Consider the following 22,580-nt stretch of genomic DNA (forward strand, 5'->3'; position numbering starts at 1 on the left):
CAACATTTCCAACACGTTAATAGACTGCCAGCTTAATGAACTGAACACTCGATTCCACAGTGACACCTATGGCCTCATGGCATCTGCTGCAATCCTGATGTCCCCTAGCCTTGATACAAATGACACCAGCTTGGCCACTATAGCGAACTCTCTCAATGATACAGGGAAGCGCTTCCACGTAACCATATCAGAGTCAGAGCTCGACGTGTTTGTGCAACTCATAAAGAGGAAGAAAAAAGAGGAGAACATCTCAAAAGTCTTGTAGAAGTGATGGACATAGGCAATGGGGACGTTTTCCCGAATATCCATGCTTTCTTAAAAGCTCTGATAACACTGCCAATGACATCTTGTACAGTTGAACGCGTCTTTTCCAGTGTCAACCGGATTAAAACACCAAATAGGAGCACCATGCTTACTAATCGCCTTCTGTCCCTCTGTCTGTTGACCTTTGAGAGAGAGCTTACAGTAACTCTCGACTTCGATGAAATCATTGACATTTTCAAGAGCAAACCCCGCCGACTACTCCTGTAATTTCGGAAAGATCGGTAGTGTAACGCAAAGTTGAGATGTGGCTCAGAGGGAGGTAGAAAAAAACAAAAAAAAATAGGTGTCGGAGGGAAAGATGCACGAAAGACGATAGCGTAGCCTATTTTCCCCGTGTTTAGTAAAATTACTCAAACGTCACACTCGTCCACAAATATAAAATAAAATAAAAGAAAGAGTACAACGGTCGGTGGAGCGGTTATCTCCTCACCTTTCAAATCTATTACTGACACGCACATGCGCAGTTCTCATTTTACCTCAGATTAACATAAAAGCACAAATGCAATGCTGTGTTTGAACGTGAATAAATAAATACAGAAGTTCAAAACTAGACCTACAATTTTTTTTTATAATATTATTCTAGTATTTAATACAGCAACAAATAAAAAATAGTATAAAACTAAGGATACATAATTCAGAGTGTTATTCAAAGAGCATGATTAGGTCTATTAATAATAATAATCTCACAACAGAACTATGGGCTGGCTGATGCCTGAATTATGTATAGCAGGCAAGGAAGGACAGCCGGTAGGATTTCTGGTGCCCCTTAGGGTAAGATGGTGCCCCCTAGGGAGTTGGTGCCTAATACAGAATGCGTAATATGCGTATAGGGAGTGTTGGTACTGATGGGGCTAAAGCATTTTAATTTTGACTCAAATTATGCTGCTCCATCAATAATAAATAAAAATACATTAATTAATTGACCAGAAAGAAAGCTCATTTACATTTCAAAAACATTTCGTGCCTTTTTGATTATTCAATATTTTTCAAATTGCACGTACTATATAAAACATCATGCAAAACACTCCAGATGACTAAATGGTTTATTATTGTTATTTAGCCCTACAAAACAGCAGCTACTCATACAGATAAATGATAAATATCAAAACTAGAGCAATAGGCCCTATGCATGATTTGTTTTGTTTTATTGGCACAACAGAAAATGTAATACACATCTTTCCTATATCAGTAAAATTAAATTTAAACGTTTGAACCACTTGGACCTGGCATACTGATCAAAAGTGGTTCCATGTTGAAAATGTCATGTATAATGGCTTTGTGATTAAGAAGGTTTTGGAAGTTAAGATAAAATCCAGTGGAAAGAGTCTTCTTCACAAGTTCAGAAATATTTTCTGATGAAAATATTTTCACCAAAATCAGCGGTCTGGTTTTGATTGAGATGCTTATTGATTTAAATATGGATGTAATTTAAAAAAGGAATATTTCAAACTTGGATGAACTCAGAAAGAGAATGAGGATTATTAGGATGTTTAAACACACAAGGAAGCTTCCAGAGCACATATGGGACATAAATTATATAAATAAAGTTAAGAGAATGTATATATAGAGGACACATACATAAGAGGACACGTATGATAGCAATATGTAGAAAAGTAATGTGAAAAGAGGTATAGCTATGTACAAGTAGTTAAGATAATTGAACACATTTTCAGTTCCATAATCTAAGAGATGTTTAAATCAGAGAATTACATTACTTTCTTTAATATTTGTTTTGAAAAAGTATAATTATTTCAGAAATCAAGAAATTGTCCTTATGTGTGAATGTTAACTCTGATCGGCTGCAATGTAGCATGAATTCTGCTGCAGGCACTGATCTAGACTAAACTTTTCCCCTCTCATTTGTAATAAAGGTTTGAATTTGAGCTGGGCAAACTATTTATAATACAGTTATTAAAACTGCAGCAATGCCATATTACAACACATGTACTAACTACAGTATATCAAACAGATTCCCTGTTCCTGAATTCCCACACTACTGCTGTAACCAAATACGACACCATGTACTGTCAGTACATTGTCTGTAGATACTTTAGTGATCTGGTAATTGAGCTGTTATTATGGTGTTTTGTAGTTCATCATGGTAGTGGAGTGGCTGTCATGTTCCAGCAGTGCCAGTGGTGGTGCTGTAACTCTGCCAAGCACTGAACTCTAAAGCCCCGCAGATCTATTCAATGAGAGCAGAAGATAACGTAATATTTAAACCACATTTGTGATCGGTTTACCGGTTCACGACCCAGCAGGGAATAGTATTCCCATAAGAAATCCCGATGAATATCCGGTGCAGTTAACGATCTAGGGCGTTTGTACAGTCTGTCCGGAGTGAAACCCGTAGAGGCTGAACCCACTGCAGGTAAGCAGACTCCGCGGGCTCGATTAATGCCGTACACGGGTTCTGATCGCCCTGACCCCGCTACCGCGCCACTCAGCAGTCTCAGCAGGCCGATGTTTACAAAGGCTCAGAATGTGCATTAAGGATACGTGTTGTTTTACTCTCGCCATTTCTTAACGAAATAGTTCTGCTATAGCTTCCTTTGTTCTCTGTTTTATTTACAAACGATATTCACAAATGCATTGAAGTTAAACGAATATTAATTCGACATTAGCGCTCCGCTATCACGGCCTGATTTAACGGGCCTCGTTCGCATTGTTTATAGCCACATTTGCGCCTATTAGTTTACACAGGCTTCACGTCTTTGTAAAAATGAAGTAATAAAATGCAAATCATCGAACGTGATTTTTTTTTATCTCGTAAACGTGTGTTTTATCGTTTTAAAGTTAAAATGAGGGCAGTGGCACATCAATGTTTGTGTTTCCTGGGTTTGTTTTTAGCATCGCAGCTAATGGGTCAAATGTCGATTTAATGTGATATTTTACCATCTAGAGACTCAAAGTAAACACATAACCGAGTATAAACGAATACATTATATATTTATGATATCACATGGCCAAATGAGCTGAATTTCTGCTGAATATTGCGCGCGTGTGTGTGTTTTAGATATTTAGCATATCGATTGTTTGACAGCGATGTTTATTTAACATGACTTATGAACAGTTATTAAAATAACTGTATATATAATGGTATATATAAAAGTACCATGGTAAAACACTCTGATACAACCACAACTGTACTATGGTACCAACTCGGTGCTTGTTTTAAGGGTAGTTCATTTGATTAGCTAAATTGCATTAGTGTCTGGTAAAAGGTAGCATCCTATTGATCAGAGCACATTTATTTTATAGGTTTCAAGCTTAGGACGCAATAGACATCACTTTTTCATTGTCAACTGTCTATTTGTTTTGGTTCCTCTTGTCTCTATAATCTTTGTTTTGAGATATTCTAGTTAACATATAACCACATCAACTAGCATCGACTCAGGCTTGACAGTTCAAACATTAAACCAGGTCACAAGGTTGATATAACTATGATATACTGTCAATGTTGAAGAGTTCTCAGACAATTCCAGTGTGAAGTGTGTGATCTATAGGCTTACGATTGTTGCCTTGTTCATGCAGTGATAATTGGAATATTTTCCAGATAATTATCCATATATATCGGATGCATTTTTTATTTTATTTTTCAAATATAACTAGGGCTGCTTGTCAAACATATTTCTCAACACAACTTTGGTAAAGATCGAGCAGCAGAGTAAATTAAAGGCATTCGCACACTGGACACATGCAGCATTTTAAAATAAAAAATAAAAAAAATTCTACATATTATACATAATTTTTAAAGTGTTATAATGTATATTGTAATTCTGTATATACAGTGGCCACAAATGTATTTTGACACTTAAGTCACACTTAAATGTGTGAGTGTTATTGGATTACATAAAATATCAAACCAAATGAAAAGTTAGTGCAGGCATGCTTCAGGTAGTGCTATGAAATTATAAAACAAGAGATATACTGCTCAAAATGAAGACGAAAAAGATTATGACACTTTCTGTTTGTCAGACATTAGTGGAACTTGTCCATAGTTAATGTAATGAGCTACACCTGTGTTTGCTGACTTCACATATCTACTAAAAATTACCTTGGGAACAGTTGGTTAAAAGGTGATCCAAAAAGGGAAGTTGTGTGGATTCCCTAATATAATTTATTGAGATGCTACTTGGTTTGATATTTTTTTAAATCATATTTAATGACAGTCATGCATGTTTGGTTTTAAGTGTCCAACCACATTTGGGAATACTAGCTATGTTGTAATCAGTGATTCTGTGTCCGCATTTCGTATTATGTTTAATTTATGTGGAATAATGTTGTTATTTACACACACACACACCCACTGATATTTTTCTTCCTCTGATCAGCTGATGTTCTCAGGGACCAGAAACACGTGATGTATGAAGGTAAACACATCCATTACTCAGAGGTGGATAATAAGCCGCTGTGCTCCTACAGCCCAAAACTCTGCAAGCAGCGCAGATTGAATGGATACGCCTTCTGCATTCGCCATGTTCTGGAGGACAAAACTGCTCCGTTTAAACAGTGTGAATATGTGGCCAAGTACAACAGTCAGCGATGCACCAACCCCATCCCCAAAGCAGAAGAGAGAAGGTGAGAGATGCACACTGAGAGGAAACCGAGCTGATTACATCTGAATTTTAGCACTCGTGCAAAACATGCTGTTGTAAGATGTTACTCTTGATTGTCAAACTGCATCAAACATGTATAACATTTGTGTTACTGTTTGTGAATTCTTTGTTGAGTTGGTTGTTGAGGCCCTCACCCCAATGTTGACGAGAAATATTTTCATTGCCGAATTGTTGCTTTATCCCACGGGATCATTTTGGAGAAAATGTAGGAGCCCAAATAATTAATTAATAATCATTAGATTAGTCGTTTATCAAAATAATCCTTAGTTGCAGCTCTAGAGTGTTTATGTGTGGTTAGGTCTGTCCTGAAATCAATCAGAGAGCATGCACTTTTCCCGGACGTGAGAATAAACGAAACAAAGCATTGAAAACTTTTTTAGATACATTTTGAGACTGGCTCAATTGGCTGCGTTTGCCTTGGCATCCATCAGTTCATGCTCAACTGTTTAAAATATGCCGCCTATACATTGATATGTGTGATATGAGTAAAACATTGTGAAATTTTCTTTGGCAGATACTGTAACAGCCACCTACAGGTGCTGGGCTTCATCCCTAAGAAGGAGCGTAAGAAGAAGCAGGATGCTCTCGAGGAGGTGCATGCCCGGGCTCACGTTGAGTCCGTTGCTCTGAACATCACCGTTCCCTCTCTGGCTCTTAGAGACTCTAACGGACTAGACGGCCTCACCCCGTCTCCACCCTGCTCTTGTCTCACCCCCCTGCCCCTCTGCGATTCTGACCTCCTCGACCCCTTTGCCTTTTACGAGGAGGAAACGGATGAAGAGGAGAGCGTGGCGCAGAAAAGCTCCAATACAAGGAAGCCGCCCGGCAGGCCAGTGATTAGCCTGAGGGTGACAGCACAGGACCCTGAACACCTTCAGTCGGACATCAAGCACTTTAGCGCCGTCACAGAACCTTGCACGCTTCCAACTTCCCCGCACTTGCCACAACCACCACCACCTCTACCTCCACCCCAACCCTCATCGAGGCTTGTCCAGCCCCTTCAACATGCAGATTGTCCCCCCTACACCCAACATATTGTGGTGCAGACTCTGCTATGCAAGCCAGCTCCACATCAGACCTGCCCTTCCGTGTTGTCTGGCCTGCTCCCATCAGCAGGGGCTGAGAACCAGCCAGTCATCCGGAGACCTCTCCCTACTGCATCTCCTCGCTCGCCTGCTGCCCAGGACTGCCCTCAGCGCCACTCTGTGGCCATGCGGCCCGCTGCCTTTACAGCACCCCCTGTCTGCCTGCTCAGACTGCAGCACCTTGTGCAACTTTACACTCAAAGACAGAGAGAGCGTGGAGACCTGTTCCCACATCTCGGTATGCGCCTCCACACTCATTTAGAACAGTAACACTAAACAGAAGATAAATGAGTCCCGAAACATTATCGTACAGCAAATATATTTGAATATGTGTGCAACAATGAACATACTATAACTATAGTAACTCACCAAGCAACGTGGTAATTAAGCTCTAGTAATGGGAATAATTTGTAATTTGAAGACTTATTTTATTTACTTTAATATTACATCATTTCAGATTGTTACAGAGCAGATAGAACAAATAAGAAAGAAATTTAATACAATTCTTATAAATGGCGTTAATGCAATCCAGCAATTGATTCTAACTATATATTAAATAAAAAATCTAAACAAGCAATAGATGTGAAAACATATTTTATTAACTAATTAATTCAAGGAATCAACTCAACAGTCATTCATGTGGAAATAAATACACTGGGCGCTCTGCGTGTTTTAAGATTAGTGGTAGACATGTTTTTTAATGGCCAATGCCGATATCCAGAGAGCAAGAAAGGCCGATTCAATACCCATATATCACAAAATATTATGTAGTAAATAAAGTAAACATAAAATTGCAAAAAAGTTTATGAGCTCTTATTTAGCACTTTAGTTATTCTGGATCACCTGCTTAGATTGTCATGGAGAGACCGTCATGATTTTTAAACAAGAGGATCCTGACGTTTTGATTCTGGCTGATAGAATATGAGTTTCAGAGGAGAACGTTATTAGATGAGCGCTCAACAGTAAGAAAAGGCTGGATTTTCATTAGGTTTGTGAATTACATCTGTTTAAATGAGACATCCACATATTTGCACACAGTATATGAAAGTAGTATGATATTTGCATTTTTATCATTGGACAAGAAAGTTAAAAGTTACAAGGAACAGTTGAGGAGAGGCTGAAAGAATACGTGCTTTAGAGGAAAAAATATGAGCTCTACATAGGATGCTGGATTTGATCAAGTTTTTGTGAGGTTTGTTTATTACATCTGTTTAAACAATGTTTCTGCCAATTTGCAGACGGTATGTGATATTAGTTTAATTGATATTTGTCTTTTTATCATTAGACAAGACAGTAAAAAGTTATAGTAAACTGTTGAGGTGAGAGAGGAAGAGTAAAACACATGAGCACTTTAACATTATGAGATGAGATGTGTCTATATGCTGACCGATTCAATGAGACCGTGTTGCACACCGGTCTATTATTGTAGTAACACAATGACATGTAATAAAAAAAGAGCTGTTATTGGTCGTTTACATGCTAGCAGGCGATTCTAAGGCCCTCGTGGCCTTAAGAAACAAATTGGTCAAATGGGAAAATGTATCATCGACCACTATTTTAAGGTGTAGATTCAGTAGAGGGCAGCGCTGCCACAAAAATGTGTATTTTAGAACAGTGTTCGGCCTGCAGTGGCAGAAAATTTCACATGTGAGAATCGTTAACAGAGCCAAAATCTTGAAAATCATATGGTTTCTGTACCGGTTCTCAGTTCCCAATCCTACTGTTTAAATCCACCAACAGCCTTGTCAATGGATAATGCACTTTTGAATTTCAGATATTTTTAAGTTAATTTTGTGTAAACATTGTGTAAAATACCATTGGAAAACCCATATTGAGCATCCTCTTCTCTGGAGTCTGTGTTTGGTAGATTACTTATGAAATAAGTTACACGACTAAGTCTATTCAGTAATGTATTCTTTTATATTTCACTTTTAGGTAATCTAATCTAATTACTTTAGTTATTGCATGTTTTTAAGAAATCCGATTTAAAATGTATTAGGTTGAAAGGTTAAGTGAAAATGTAAACTCCTTTATTAAATAGTTGTAAACATTAAATCAAACAATCATGTAATCCATAAAAAAGTTACTAAGCCGATTGTGCACATATAAAAACGTAATCTTATTACAAGGACATAATTTTTTTTGTAACCCGATTACATTATCCAGATTACATGCAATCCAATACTACACAACACTGTGTGGAATAATTTTTGGGATATCTGATAATATATGTATGTGTCTGGTTAGGGCTAGACTGGTCTGAGGACAGTACAGATGATGAAGATACAGAGGAGATTGTTCCTTTATTGCCTCAGGCCTGGAGAATACAGGAAAGAAGTCCTTTTTACAGGTTAGAAATTCATTCACTTAGTAAATTGTTTAATCTGAGAGTAGACAACAATTGTTTTAGAAACAAATCAAGCATGCTATAATTCCCAGACAGATTTATTTTGTATTGTGTGTGTCAGCTCCTCAGATGAAAAACCATTGTCCCGGCGGGCACGTCTGGCACAGCTGTGTACATACCTGCAGGAGAGGTATAGACACCTGTGCAGACATGAAAGGGCAGCCACCCGTCACAGCAGATACCGATACGCCTTCCGGAAAGCTCTGCTCCATGCTGCAAGCAAAGACCCCGACTGCACTGCACAACTCATTCAGAGGCTCAGCAAGTGCTCACAGACCACCGCCTGGTGTGATCAGTCAACATGTTTAGAGGGATTATGTGCATGTTTAGATGTGCTTGTGACAGGATGTTTGTGTTTCTTTTTATGTTTTCTCCAGTTCAAGGTCTGCAGTACCACCAAAGTATGAAAGGACAATGTGTACTGGAATCACCAAGGGACAAAGCTGCTGCAACGTACCTTTGCCATTTTCATGCCACTGTTTTCAACGTATCCTTTAACATACACAATCTACAAATAAATGAATGTGTTTTTTGTTGCCTGATGCTTAAGGATCAGGGTTACTAAAACGATGGTTTGAGATCACAGGCCTGTACAGTCCCACGTATATTTTGGAGGATATGCTTAATGAAGCCAAAGGCTTTGTTCACACTGCGCACATTTTGAAACTTGAAATGCATTGAAATCCTGTGTACTGTGAAAAGCACTATACAAATAAAAATGACTTGACTTTTCTAACTCACTTGTTTTGTTAAATTGTGTAACCCAGACCACAAAAAGACTTAGCGAGTCGTTTATGTTAGAAAATTTGGATTTGGCTTGTCAGTGTGAACAAAGCCATTGCAAAGTAACAAGTACATTTGTTCTGGTTGTGAATTTTGGTTCTTGACATCAGGTTTGTGCAGATATGCTACTGAATCGCTCTCAGCAGCTGTTCTCCAGTTGTACTGCACGGTTTGCTGATGGACAGCAGTGCTCTGTTCCTGTGTTTGATATCACTCATCAGACACCTCTCTGTGACGAACATGCCAAGAAAATGGTGAGACACCACTTATTGTGATGACATGAAAAGGGAGGTTTCGACATCACATGTGGACAGCACAGAAGTTTACAGAGCATTCAGACAGCATGAGGTCTTGCGGTTAAAAACAACTACCGTATTTTCCGGAATATATTTCTAATTATTTTTTCATCGTTTTTTGGACTTTTGGTCCAAAGCGACTTATTTACATTATTTACACAGATGAGCCAAAATATCTAGCATCAACAATCATGCCACGGTCCAAATCACTGAGATCACATTTTTTCCCCATTATGATGGTTGATGTGAACATTAACTGAAGCTGCTGACCCATATCTGCATGATTGTATGCACTGCTGCCACACGATTGGCTGATTATATAATCACATGAATGATTGTTTTTGCCAGATGGGCTGGTTTGAGTATTTCTGTAACTGCTTATCTCCTGGGATTTTCACACAACTGACTCTAGAATGTACTCAGAATGGTGCCAAAAACAAAAAAACATCCAGTGAGGGCAGTTCTGTGCACGGAAATGCCTTGTTGATGTGAGAGGTCAACAGAGAATGTCCAAACCGATTCGAACAAAGTGCGCATGTGTTTCACTCTTCCTCTCTCACCTCAAAAGTTATGTGACAAAGTCTACGGTAACTCAGATAACCGCTCTGTACAATTGTGGTGAGAAGAATAGCATATCAGAATGCTATTTTGAGATGCGGGTTGGTGCGGTTTTGGCGGCATGAGGGGGACCTACACAATATTAGGCAGGTGGTTTTAATGTTGTGGCTGATCGGTGTGTATGTGTTTGTGTGTATATACGATTACAATTTTTAATTGAAATAATTACATGGCGTCCCGATGAATTAATCGCGATTAATCGCATTTAATGGCATATACAAATATTTGGTGAGAAAGCCCCTCATATAACAATATAATGATGAAAATATTATACATAGTTATCTTTAAATATTTAACAATTATATATATAAAATATATAATTGTTCAATATTTATATATATATATATATATATATATATATAAAATATTCAGATAATTAAAATGTATTACATTCTTGTGGCAGAAGAGTTAATTATTGGTAAGACAATACAAAAAGCAGCTTTAGAATACAATGTATTGTTTACTACCATATTATTGAACATAAGTCAATCATTGGCATACAATTCACAGCAATCCATTTCACCAGTGAATTTGTCAATCAGTTCGAGATTTAATATGAGGGCTTGTTTAAGGACCCATTAATTTACATCTTACGTCAGACATGCTTATGTAGCGTCTCGGGTGCGTTGCGTCATAAACATAACATTTTTAGGTCACTGTGTCATGTTAAATATAGTTAATACTCAATTTTTAAACACATGTTGACATCATTTAGTTCGGATTTGCGCTCCATCAAGTGTTTTGAACGTAACGCATGTCTGTGTTGTTGCTGCTGAAGGTTGTTTTCTTCACTGTATAAACTGTGTGTTTTCACACAGCTGAAGTTTCACTTACAGCCCTCTGGAGTAAACAGGTGTTACTACAAGCTTGCATTTCTCAGGAATCTTCCTTATACGGGGGAATTGCACTGAATTAATGCGTTAAATCGACAGCCCTTATATATATGTATATATGTGTATTTATATATTACATATTTTGTTATGTTACAGCCTTATTCCAAAATGTAACATAACAAAATGTGGAAAAAGTGAAGCGCTGTGAATACTTTCCAGATGCACTGTATGTATATGTATATACATACATATGTGTATGTATATACAGTGGGTACGGAAAGTATTCAGACCCCCTTAATTTTTTCACTCTGTTATATTGCAGCCATTTGCTAAAATCATTTAAGTTCATTTTTTTTCCTCATTATTGTACACAAAGCACCCCATATTTACAGAAAAACACAGAATTGTTAACATTTTTGCACATTTATTAAAAAGAAAAACTGAAAAATAACATGGTCCTAAGTATTCAGACCCTTTGCTGTGACACTCATATATTTAACTCAGGTGCTGTCCATTTCTTCTGATCATCCTTGAGATGGTTCTACACCTTCAATTGAGTCCAGCTGTGTTTTATTATACTGATTGGACTTGATTAGGAAAGCCACACACCTGTCTATATAAGACCTTACAGCTCACAGTGCATGTCAGAGCAAATGAGAATCATGAGGTCAAAGGAACTGCCTGAAGAGCTCAGAGACAGAATTGTGGCAAGGCACAGATCTGGCCAAGGTTACAAAAAAAATTTCTGCTGCCCTTAAGGTTCATAAGAGCACAGTGGCTTCCATAATCCTTAAATGGAAGACGTTTGGGACGACCAGAACCCTTCCTAGAGCTGGCCGTCCGGCCAAACTGAGCTATCGGGGGAGAAGAGCCTTGGTGAGAGAGGTAAAGAATAACCCAAAGATCACTGTGGCTGAGCTCCAGAGATGCAGTCAGGAGATGGGAGAAAGTTGTAGTAATCAACCATCACTGCAGCCATCCACCAGTCGGGGCTTTATGGCAGAGTGGCCCGACGGAAGCCTCTCCTCAGTGCAAGACACATGAAAGCCTGCATGGAGTTTGCTAAAAAACACCTGAAGGACTCCAAGATGGTGATAAATAAGATTCTCTGGTCTGATGAGTCCAAGATAGAACTTTTTGGCCTTAATTCTAAGCGGTATGTGTGGACAAAACCAGGCACTGCTCATCACCTGTCCAATACAGTCTCAACAGTGAAGCATGGTGGTGGCAGCATCATGCTGTGGGGGTGTTTTTCAGCTGCAGGGACAGGACGACTGGTTGCAATCGAGGGAAAGATGAATTCGGCCAAGTACAGGGATATCCTGGATGAAAACCTTCTCCAGAGTGCTCTGGACCTCAGACTGGGCCGAAGGTTCACCTTCCAACAAGACAATGACCCTAAGCACACCGCTAAAATAACGAAGGAGTGGCTGTTCTTGAATGGCCCAAAATAACAACTCCGTGACTGTTCTTGAATTGAGCATCTCTGAGCACCCAATTGAGCATCTCTGGAGAGACCTGAAAATGGCTGTCCACCAATGTTTACCATCCAACCTGACAGAACTGGAGAGGATCTGCAAGGAGGAATGGCAGAGGATACCCAAATCCAGATGTGAAAAACTTGTTGCATCTTTCCCAAAAAGACTCATGGCTGTATTAGATCAAAAGGGTGCTTCTACTAAATACTGAACAAATGGTCTGAATACTTAGGACCATGTGATATTTCAGTTTTTCTTTTTTAATAAATGTGCAAAAATGTCAACAATTCTGTGTTTTTCTGTCAATATGGGGTGCTGTGTGTACAATAATGAGGACAAAAAATGAACTTAAATGATTTTAGCAAATGGCTGCAATATAACAAAGCGTGAAAAATTTAAGGGGTCTGAATACTTTCTCACTGATATATATATACATATATATATATATATACATATATATATATATATATATATATATATATATATAGTGCAAACTTGCATAGAGAATTAAATGTCTTGTGTGAAAAGCCACTAAGTGTTATGTGATTACGTGTGTGGCAGGATAATTTCCTACGTGGGGATGGTAATAGACGCAGTCAGCAGCAGCAACAACGACGCCCACGCAAGAAGACCAAACCTCCCGCACTGACCAAGAAACACAAGAAGAAGAGGCAATGCCTGCGCAGACCACAGAAGCCCATTCCCCCTGCTATGCCACAGGGCAACCTGCCAATGCCCTCCTCCCTCACACTGCCCGCTCACCACGCCCACATCAGGTTTCCACCCCGCATTATTTTTCTTTTTTTTTATTCAAAACATTCATAACACAATTCATAATGCACTGCAAATATGTATCGAATTCTCAGCATTGCTGCAAGAAGCGGCAGGTCTTCTTCTGTAGTTAGTTTTCTCTTTCAGCTCTGTCTAAGGAGCAACAGTTTGAAAAGAATCTTGCTGAGCAAAAAATTTGATAAAGTTAGTTACACTGTCAACATGTTTATAGCTACCAAAAAACTAATGTTCATTCCCCTCATTGAATGCTGAGGTTTGTTAACACCACAGTAAAGCAAGGAAATAAGTATAAGTATTATATATTGTATTGGTTAATGTCTTTTCTTCCACATGGATGACTGTATGTCGGTCTCACAGGAGTCCGTCTACCCCAGAGCTCAGTGCAGGTGAGCTTCCTGATGACATCACAAATGAAATGCCTGACATTCCTAATGATCTTGAGCTGAATCAGGAAGATTTCTCTGATGTGCTGCCCAGACTACCCGATGATCTTCAGGATTTTGACCTATTTGAGGGTATGTTCTCATTAGATTATGTACAGTGAGTGTGTTTGTGTGGGTGCTTTTTAATGGTGCTAGCCAAGACAAGCATCAATTGAACTATTACTACTACTTAGGATAAGGAACAAACCTTGAACCCTAAATATTAAACTTTGGAAAATAATTCTTGCACAGTTTGTGCTACGGACATTAATTTATATCGCAAACCATGTGGCTATGTTGATGATTTGTGTGCTGTTACTTTTCTAAGTAATCTGACAATAAAGGGGGATAACATTTTATAGACTTGCATTAAAGGAGCCCTATCTAGAGACCAAAATACTGTATCATAGAGACTTGAGGGTTGGCGCTTTTAAATTGGGCCAGTAAGCAACTACAGTTATGTCCAAGCAACCGCCCACAACATAGCATCATGGTGGCAAGTTTTACACAGGCAAGCACCACTCACATAAAAAAATAAAAAATCTAGTTGGTATTTTTGCATCTATTCTGACATTTATTTTTGGATCCAGGTAAGAACGGAGAGTTGCTTCCCACCACAGAAGAGGCAGAAGAACTGGTCAGAGCCCTGCAGGCAATGGGCTCATATCCTGACTCCCTGGTGTGTTTGTCCTCAATGGGTGAACTGACCCCTGCGGATGGAGTTGACCACCGCACCATGGCCGTATTCTCTGGATCGGGGGTCACAGCGACAGGCATCGGAGACCTTCTTAATGGCCGCATGGCTTCTGAGACATTTCCCAATTTAGAACTGGAGGGAAACCTTCTCCATGCGTCACTAGACCATCATTTCACCACCTCCCCTTCATCTCAACCCACTCAGAGCACCACCACAGGGCCTACCAGTCCTACCAGTGGACTAACAGAACAAATGCTTTCCCAGGCTCCCAAGTCTGACCCCTCCCCACCAGGTAGTCATTACAGCAGCGAGCATGTGCCATCGCCCTACAGGGATCACATCTCTCCCCCACATGGTGCCTCTTATCAAACTGACCCTCCTCTTTTGCTTGAGGTGCCTTTGAGTGGAGCTCCAGGGCCTCCACGCACCTCTTGGAATAACCTCCCCTTGTCGCTCACAGACCCAGCACAGTTTGGGAATATCCTCAGTGCTGAAAGTCACCTCCTCTCCACCTCTCTTTCTACCCCGCTCTCCATCTCTCACTCCACGATCCTGCAGCCGACATCTGCTCTCTCCGCTCTTCCCCAGTCGGGCCTGACCGGCCTCATGTCATCCTCGGCCACTTCTCGGGACATCCTCACCTCAACCCAAGCTAAACTACAGCTCCCACAGTTTAGTGCAGCCTTCGGCCACCAACTGGCTTCCCACAGCGGGATTCCCAAAGACCTGCAGCCCAGCCATAGCTCGACAGCACCGCCTACAGGCTTTACGATCACTAATGCCACTGCTGCCACGCCCCCCTTCCCTCAGAGCAACTGAGTCTAGATAGAGAGACAGAGCAAGCGAGAGGCCATCCCACCTCACACATCATTATGCTCCATCACAAACAGCTCTTTGACTATTAGCAGAGTCCTTTTGGACACGGTTAACCATATACTCTATGGCCACCTACACACTGCAGCTAAATAGGAAACGTTCACACTAGGGGTGTAATGGTTCTCTGTAAAAAAGCAAACCATGCGGTCCGCTACCCACAGTCTGGTAAGCATTTGCACTGTGGTTCATCTCAAGTCTAACGACGCATCATGAGCATATGGTCTGGTGAAGAAAAAAGCATAAAATAGACAGGCATAGTTACAACCTGTAGATGTATATGCTCCGCCTGTGTCTCACACGCTTCATCTTTCTACAGAGACTACTGTCCAATTAACTTTTAGAATGTTAAATCAGTTAATGACATAATGACACAGTTCTGCACACTTTAGTGTGTAGTTGAAAATGGCAAGATAATTTGTTGAGAGACAAAATATACAACTATAAGTAATCCTTTCATAAGAACATTTTTCTCAAAAACTGTAAACACTTCTCTTTGGTGCTATGAAAATTGAGTGACCTGCCCCAAGGACATTACTCAGTCCCCCCCAACTGACGCCACTGATTATCTCTTTGTTTGACCAAAGGCAGGAGGAGGGCATATTCAGAAAGCTGTTTTGAAAACATTGTTTTGCAATTCCATTTGGTGGCTCTACTGTTGCAGAAATGACACTTCAGCTTTAAGTTAAAATGTTGATTTGGTAATTAGAGATATTTTTTTTATATCCTAAAGAAAATTTGCCATGGGTATATTATACTCAAATTGTAGTAACCAGGACTGTAGAAACCATGGTTTTGAAAAAATTAACCATGGCCTTACTACAGTAGTACTTTAGTATCCATATAGTAACCATGGTTAATTTTATGGTTACTATGGTTTTAAGGAAAAATACCATTGTGAAACTATGGTCACTATTAAAACCGTGGTGATTTTTCATAAGGGTAACTGTGTTGAAGTGTTTGTTACCAAATTGTGTATTCTTTCTTTAGATTTGGCAGTAGTATTTTTTTTATCTGAACATATCAAGTACTGAACCATACTGAAACCATAACCTTAAAATCATAATACAAACGAACCATGAGAAATTTGATCCGTAACACCCCTAGTAGCAAAATACATTTGTCAACCCTGTTTTAGGGTGTTAAATAACATCATATTCACGCAGTTAACATAGAGTTTGGTTATAAACGAGGGTGACAATCACATTATTTAACTGAACAGACTCGCTTAAATGTTCAGGACTCAATTTATTAGTTATTTATGGGAATGACAATCACATTCTAAAACCAAATTCAAGTAGTGACAACCATATTTTGATGTAGTTTGTACTGAAACAAACTGAGGTGCATTTGTTAGAAATGCATCGTTGAATCAAACCAACCAGCTAGTCACAACACTGCAGTAACTGTGTCCCGAATTATGTTTCCCGAAACCGTAGTAGCTGTCGTTTCAACTTTGCGATGCTGTTTGCAAATGTTTATTAGAACTGTGGTCTCAGGAAACAACCAGTTGAACTATGTTGGTAATGGTGGAACTTGCAACCATACTTGGGAACGCACCCCCCGACCCACTAGTGAATGCATGGCTCTGTTCTCTGGACAGACAGCTTGTCCGAGTTGCGGTGCTAGTAAATCCCAGTGTCTTAAATCATTCACATATTTTGATACCAGTCTGTCTCTCTCCAATGTAGCTGATCCCACCAGCTCTTGGGACTAGTAGAATCCAATACTTTATAGTCAACAGATATCGTGCTGTTTAAAAGCAGCAGCTAAATGTGCACATATGAAAAACATATAACCTGTGTCGATGATTTCTGGTTGCTTTGGACCAAAACAACTTAAGTTAAACTGGAATCAATATTTATTTCCATATTTACAGCTGAGACACCCAAACCTTGCTATGGTATTACTGTATAAAGCCTTGTGAGTTCAAGTGAGAGTCCTGTTGGGAGAACCATTTTTACCTAAAATGTCCCATTGAATTTAATAGAAAATGTACTCAAGAATGGATTAATGAATGATTTGCACACACATTGGTTCTACTTGTTTCATAATTAAGGCTTAGAGAACAGTCATTTGGGGAATTCACTCCATCATTTAATTGCGATTGTCACTCCCAAAACCTTGCAGTGTGTACATGGCCTGTCAACAGCCTCTCTGTTTCTTGTTGTTGTGACCCAAGAGTTGTCCTGGCCTCACAGTCTGTTATTCTAAGGTTGGTGAATACTCTCCATCATATTCCTTATTATTCTCAAACTTCTTATTTATAATGATTCCTTAAAAAAAATCCTTAAGAGTAGCAGGTTTTTGGTTCACTTGCTTTTTGTGGAGTCCTTGTGTTAGTAGGTGCATATGCTATTTCTTTAGAGAGAGCATTGCAAGTATTTTAAAGGTCTTGGTACCTGGTATTAACATCTGTCTCTGGTGATCTGATCACAGGTGGTCAGCAGAGATAGATTGCCATTTTCCTGGTGTCTCAAATGTTTTTCCTGTTACTACTTGTGATTGAGTTTCGTGACTACATACATTATTACATCTGTGGGCCACAGCAGGTTGATGAAGCACAAAATGTTGGTGCACTGTTGCTTCCAAATATATAAATGCACTTAAATAGCACCAATTCCAGTAACATTCAAAGTTTCCCAAACTATAATTGGGAGGTTGACTAATTAAAAAGAACTAGACCCATAGGTTGTGTATTTATTGCAAAGGCCAATGACAGGTGAACCCTCATCCACAATATTTATCATGGCTATCCACATTACTACAGCAATCGTGAAGCCACATTTACATGATTTGTGCCACTTTGAATTCCAAATGAAAAGTGCTTGCAGAGAATGTCTTGTTTTGATTTTAAAGCTGGCACGGTCCACCTAATGATACTTAATCCGAATTGTCCAGTAAGATGGAAGCATAACGTAATGCCGGGGAAATGCTGATGCTTCAATCCAGCATGTCGCCCGATTTCGGCCTATCACAAGTCCCATCTGGGTTTGTTATGTGCAAAAAAAATTATGAGGAGCTGCTGGAGCTTCAGAAGTTGCTCTGAGTATAGTCCACAAGATAGTCTGGGTTTATTTGGAGTGCTCACACAACGCAATAACACTGGAAAATGAGAGACAAAAACTCACTGTTCATAGAATTTCTAGATTAGCATAAAATCCCTTTATATGGACAGAAAAATTATTGGAATTTGAAATGCACAATAATTGCCGTTATCTCAAATAACCGACAGGACTACTTGTATTGCTCCTCAATATTAACATCATTTTGGATTATTGGCTTCACCTGATTTCAGGAACTATGAAAAGGTTCAGTGAAGTCTTGTGCATGATGTATATGTATGGGCTTTTCAAACGTTTTGATCAGATGCTTATGTATAATTGCGAAAAGGCAGTCTTTCTTTGTTGTCTGGAATGCATTAGCAATTACACAGCAAATACAGTATGGTCACATGCGTTTGCTGCCCAAAAACAACTGGACCCTGTCTAAACACACATACACCTTTATTTAGCACCATCCATGTGTTATCGGATTGTCTGACAGCCAAATGTTAATACCAGGTGTAAACAGGATCTAAATGGCCTGACACATGCCATCATGGTGGCACTGCAGATAAACAGTCTTCAGGCAGTATTGAGATGGTAGCCCCGGAATAGCCAAACCCTCCACAACTTCACCCATCGTTCACTCATTTGTCTCTCAGAGAACAGGGCAGGTCTGAACATCTCTGAGATTGATTTGGACTTGAGTCTCAAGAAAATCCACTATATGACTTGTAATCAGGACATTTCTATAGCACTGAACATTATGACTCTTTCATGGGTTTTTGCACAAGCTCAGTGGACTTGATCTGGGCTGTTCACATCAGAAGGTCAACTCGGTTAAATAAAGCAATAATCTCATCAGCAGAGCCTCCCAACCAAGTTTTCAGGTGTGGCTCAGCCTGGGGCTATGAATAGCTGAATCTCATTCTTTTAAAACAGTGTAATTTATGACTTAACTGTTTGTTAACAGTAAAGTTCTCAACCCAGACCTCGTTAAAGTCGTAGAAACACTGACATGAAACTCAGCAAAAAGAAAACGGACCAATTACATTTTGAGGTCAATCTTCTCGGCAAATATATATATGGGTTAAAATGTCTGTTATTCTTTATGGTGCTTAACATGTTTAGCATAATTGTGGTTATTAAAATATAAGAGTCCTCTGTGGTTTCAGAGTACAGTAGAGTTGGCATATGAAGGGAGAGTTGACATCAACTGAAATGACCCCGTGTTGGGTGTGGGTACCTTTGGTGCAATCTTAAGTGGAGAATGGTGTGTGTGCAACCTGAATGTTTTTTTACTCCAGACTTCCACACAGCCATTTTTAGCCACCGTCAGTCAGCCTTTTGACACATGGGACCAATGTTCCCTTCGGATTACATTTTTATTTTTAATGTAAAACCAATGTTTTTGACACTGAAAGATTATCTCATATTGTTATTAAGTATTAAATATATTTATAGAGTAGAAACCTCTAGATTGGGTTTTATTGAGTGGCAAAAGACTAAATATGAGATTTTTAAAAAGAAACTGGTCAATTACAACCAACTTTGTGGAACTGAAAGATTTTGTGGTATAATGTTTGGTAGTTTTAAAAGCTATCAAAATGGTCATGATTAATCACTTTTATTGATTGATGTTGTGTATCTGTGTCATTTATTTGGACAAAGAGATTGTGATCATGTGTGACAGTATTTTTGATAGCTATTAAAAAGTAGCAGCTAGTGGATGCTGAAAGACTGATCATAGTTTAAATGTAAAACAATCATGGACCTTATCGCAATTAATCTCACTATTTTTCCGCCATTTTTACATCAGTTGTTCCGTTGTTTTTATGAACTTTTCAGTACAATGCAACAATTCACTTAAGAATGTAATGTTCGTAAAGCCATTGTCATATTGAATTGAATCATTTGTTAAACTATTATTGTGTAAATGTCATGTAATTCGTAAAAAGCATTCTTATCAAAACATAAATAGTTTGTAAAACCATTCTTACGTGAGATGTTGCATTTCTTTTACTAACTATTCAATTTAATGCAACAACCCATAAGAAAGGTTGATTGATCTATTCAATGTCCGTCAATTTACATAAGAATTGTTTTACGACCTATTCAGTTAATTCTTATGTAAATTATTGATTATATTAAATCATTTGTAAAATCACTCTTTCATAAATTGCATTCAAATCAATGGGACATTTTACATAAAAATTAGTTTAGGTCCGTTTCACACAAATTAATTCTGCTGTTGTTTCATGAATGATGCCCATTGAGAGTGCCACAATGATCATGGGTGTGCTGGAGCCATTAGTTTTGGCCATTACTTCATGATGACTTGTTTTTGCACAAATAAATTGACACATACTCTTTGATTTTTTTAAAGCTGTCCTCAAATGAAGAGAATCTCAAGGAGTACTGTACTGACAAGACATGGTTAATTTTCTTGGTCATATTCCCTCCTGTGGTTCTAGCTGCATTTTCGCCTGCACTATATACCACAGGTCTAACTGACTTTCAGTCAAAAGCCTGATACATGTGAACAAGAGTTCTCTTTCATTACTCTCCCTGCCAATATTCATCAGTTGTGGCAAAAGGTGTTTCGTTACTCTAACAAGCTGTAGTGTTGTTTGCGGTCCACGTTTATACTGTGTTACTACTGTGTGTTCTGTGTGAACGAAAGCAGGTCCACTGCACAGCGAAAACTCCAGATGGCACATTGCTTGCACTCTGCGTTCAGATATCTGACTGATTCCTGTACTCACTGAATGTACTGTAGAACTGTTTTTAAAACTGATAGGATAATCTAGTCACCTTTTGTTATTGGTCTTTAATTTGTCTAAGGTATTTTTTATTTTTGTTTTTTTGTATACAAAAGTTTACATTTTTATGTATATTTTTCTTGTGTAAAAAAAATGTAATATGTGTATAAACATTGTATGTAATATCTGTATATAGAGTGAACATTTTTGATCTTGTTTTTGGATGTAAGAATTAAAATTGTGTGAATTTGCATGGATGGGGACGGTTCTACATTATTTGGGGTCCAAAAGTCTGAGATAACTGATTCTGGGATTCATCTTTTTAATCAAATTGTTAGCTGATAATATCAATTGTAATGAAACCATTTGTATAAAATGAGAATAATGCAATATAGAGGCACTTTCTCTTGTGGTTTCAGACATTTGGACCACTCAGCATATATTAGAAAACACCTTGCATGTCACCTTTGCCCTGGCAGAGGGTTAGGCTGTTTTTTAGTTTAATGCCTCTGTTCAGAATGTAAAAAGATCCCACAATGGACCCATGAGTGTGATGATTGGAATGAGCTGGATACTACTCTGATGTGGACTTCAGCACAGGTTTATAGTCCAATAATCCCTCTGTTACATAACCTCATAAAAAAAAAACACTGTAAACAATGTGCTGTAACTCTTCGTGCCATTGGAGAAACAGGAAGACCAAAGAAGTCCATAAAGACCAAATTAGTTTTTACAGTATGGGGTTGAAGAATCTGTTAAATTTCTTTATCTTTTTCTAGATTTTTTTCCCCCCAAAACATTTTAAAACAGTGGGGCGAATGCACTACTGCCACTTTTGCGTGTGCTATTTCAGTAAATGCTGAAATAGTTTTAACAAAGTTTAAACATCTGTAAACCTGGAACTTGTGTGTCAAATGGCAAAAAAAGTCAGAAAATACAATGAACAAGAACACAGGTCAGGCCATGTGAGGGGAGCAACAAGCACTGCGCATTTATTTGCATACAATCCATACAAAACATTATGTGACAAGCATAAAAATTTAGCCACAGGCAGGGCTGGACTGGGAAGAGAAATCAGCCCGGGATTTTACATAGCAACTGGCCCAAAATTTGTTGAGCCCTGATCAGCCCAAAACTGCGTAGGCCCACCGAGAAAATGCCAGATTGCCAGTCCAGCCCTTGCCACAGGAGAGTTTGTCATAAAATCTTATGTTTAGGAAAGTACACCTGAACACAGCAGGAGAACTGAAAAAAGATTTCACATGAAAAAAACAGGCAGGAAATTACCATTTAAAAGAGAACCAATGCTAATAGTTATTTGATAATTGCACCTTCACAGCTCTAAAAAAAAAAAAAAAAAAAGGGCCCATGAAATGAAACTAGGAGTTTGTTGCTTTTAGTCTGGTAGCTTTGAAGCCATTTACAGTATATGATAATGTACTTTTAGTATATATACACATTTAAACTTCACAGTCTTTTGGAACAAAACAATTTATGACATCTTGCACCAAGGAGCATATCCACATTTGTCCAATAAAATGCTGTCT

At 38.7% G+C, this 22,580-nt stretch overlaps 1 protein-coding gene across 1 annotated transcript; it reads left to right on the forward strand.

Moving 5' to 3' along the window:
- Positions 1-2,494: 2,494 nt before the first annotated feature.
- Positions 2,495-21,365, forward strand: LOC127654898 (INO80 complex subunit D-like). Its single transcript, XM_052142445.1, has 10 exons — positions 2,495-2,695; positions 4,659-4,905; positions 5,458-6,266; positions 8,276-8,378; positions 8,497-8,721; positions 8,813-8,922; positions 9,339-9,472; positions 13,005-13,219; positions 13,593-13,750; positions 14,248-21,365. Exons 2-10 carry the CDS (start codon positions 4,688-4,690, stop codon positions 15,171-15,173), a joined length of 2,898 nt encoding a protein of 965 aa, XP_051998405.1. The 5' UTR covers positions 2,495-2,695; positions 4,659-4,687; the 3' UTR covers positions 15,174-21,365.
- The last annotated feature ends 1,215 nt before the right edge of the window (positions 21,366-22,580 follow it).

The sequence above is a fragment of the Xyrauchen texanus genome, chromosome 14 (assembly GCF_025860055.1).
Source record: "Xyrauchen texanus isolate HMW12.3.18 chromosome 14, RBS_HiC_50CHRs, whole genome shotgun sequence".
NCBI classification, from domain to species: Eukaryota; Metazoa; Chordata; class Actinopteri; order Cypriniformes; family Catostomidae; genus Xyrauchen; species Xyrauchen texanus.

Coding starts and splice junctions, on each gene's coding strand:
- LOC127654898 (XM_052142445.1), top strand. CDS start 4,688: ATGTATGAAGGTAAACACATCCATTACTCAGAGGTGGATAATAAGCCG. Junction 4,906..5,457: donor CCCAAAGCAGAAGAGAGAAG/GTGAGAGATGCA, acceptor TTTCTTTGGCAG/ATACTGTAACAGCCACCTAC. Junction 9,473..13,004: donor ACGAACATGCCAAGAAAATG/GTGAGACACCAC, acceptor CGTGTGTGGCAG/GATAATTTCCTACGTGGGGA.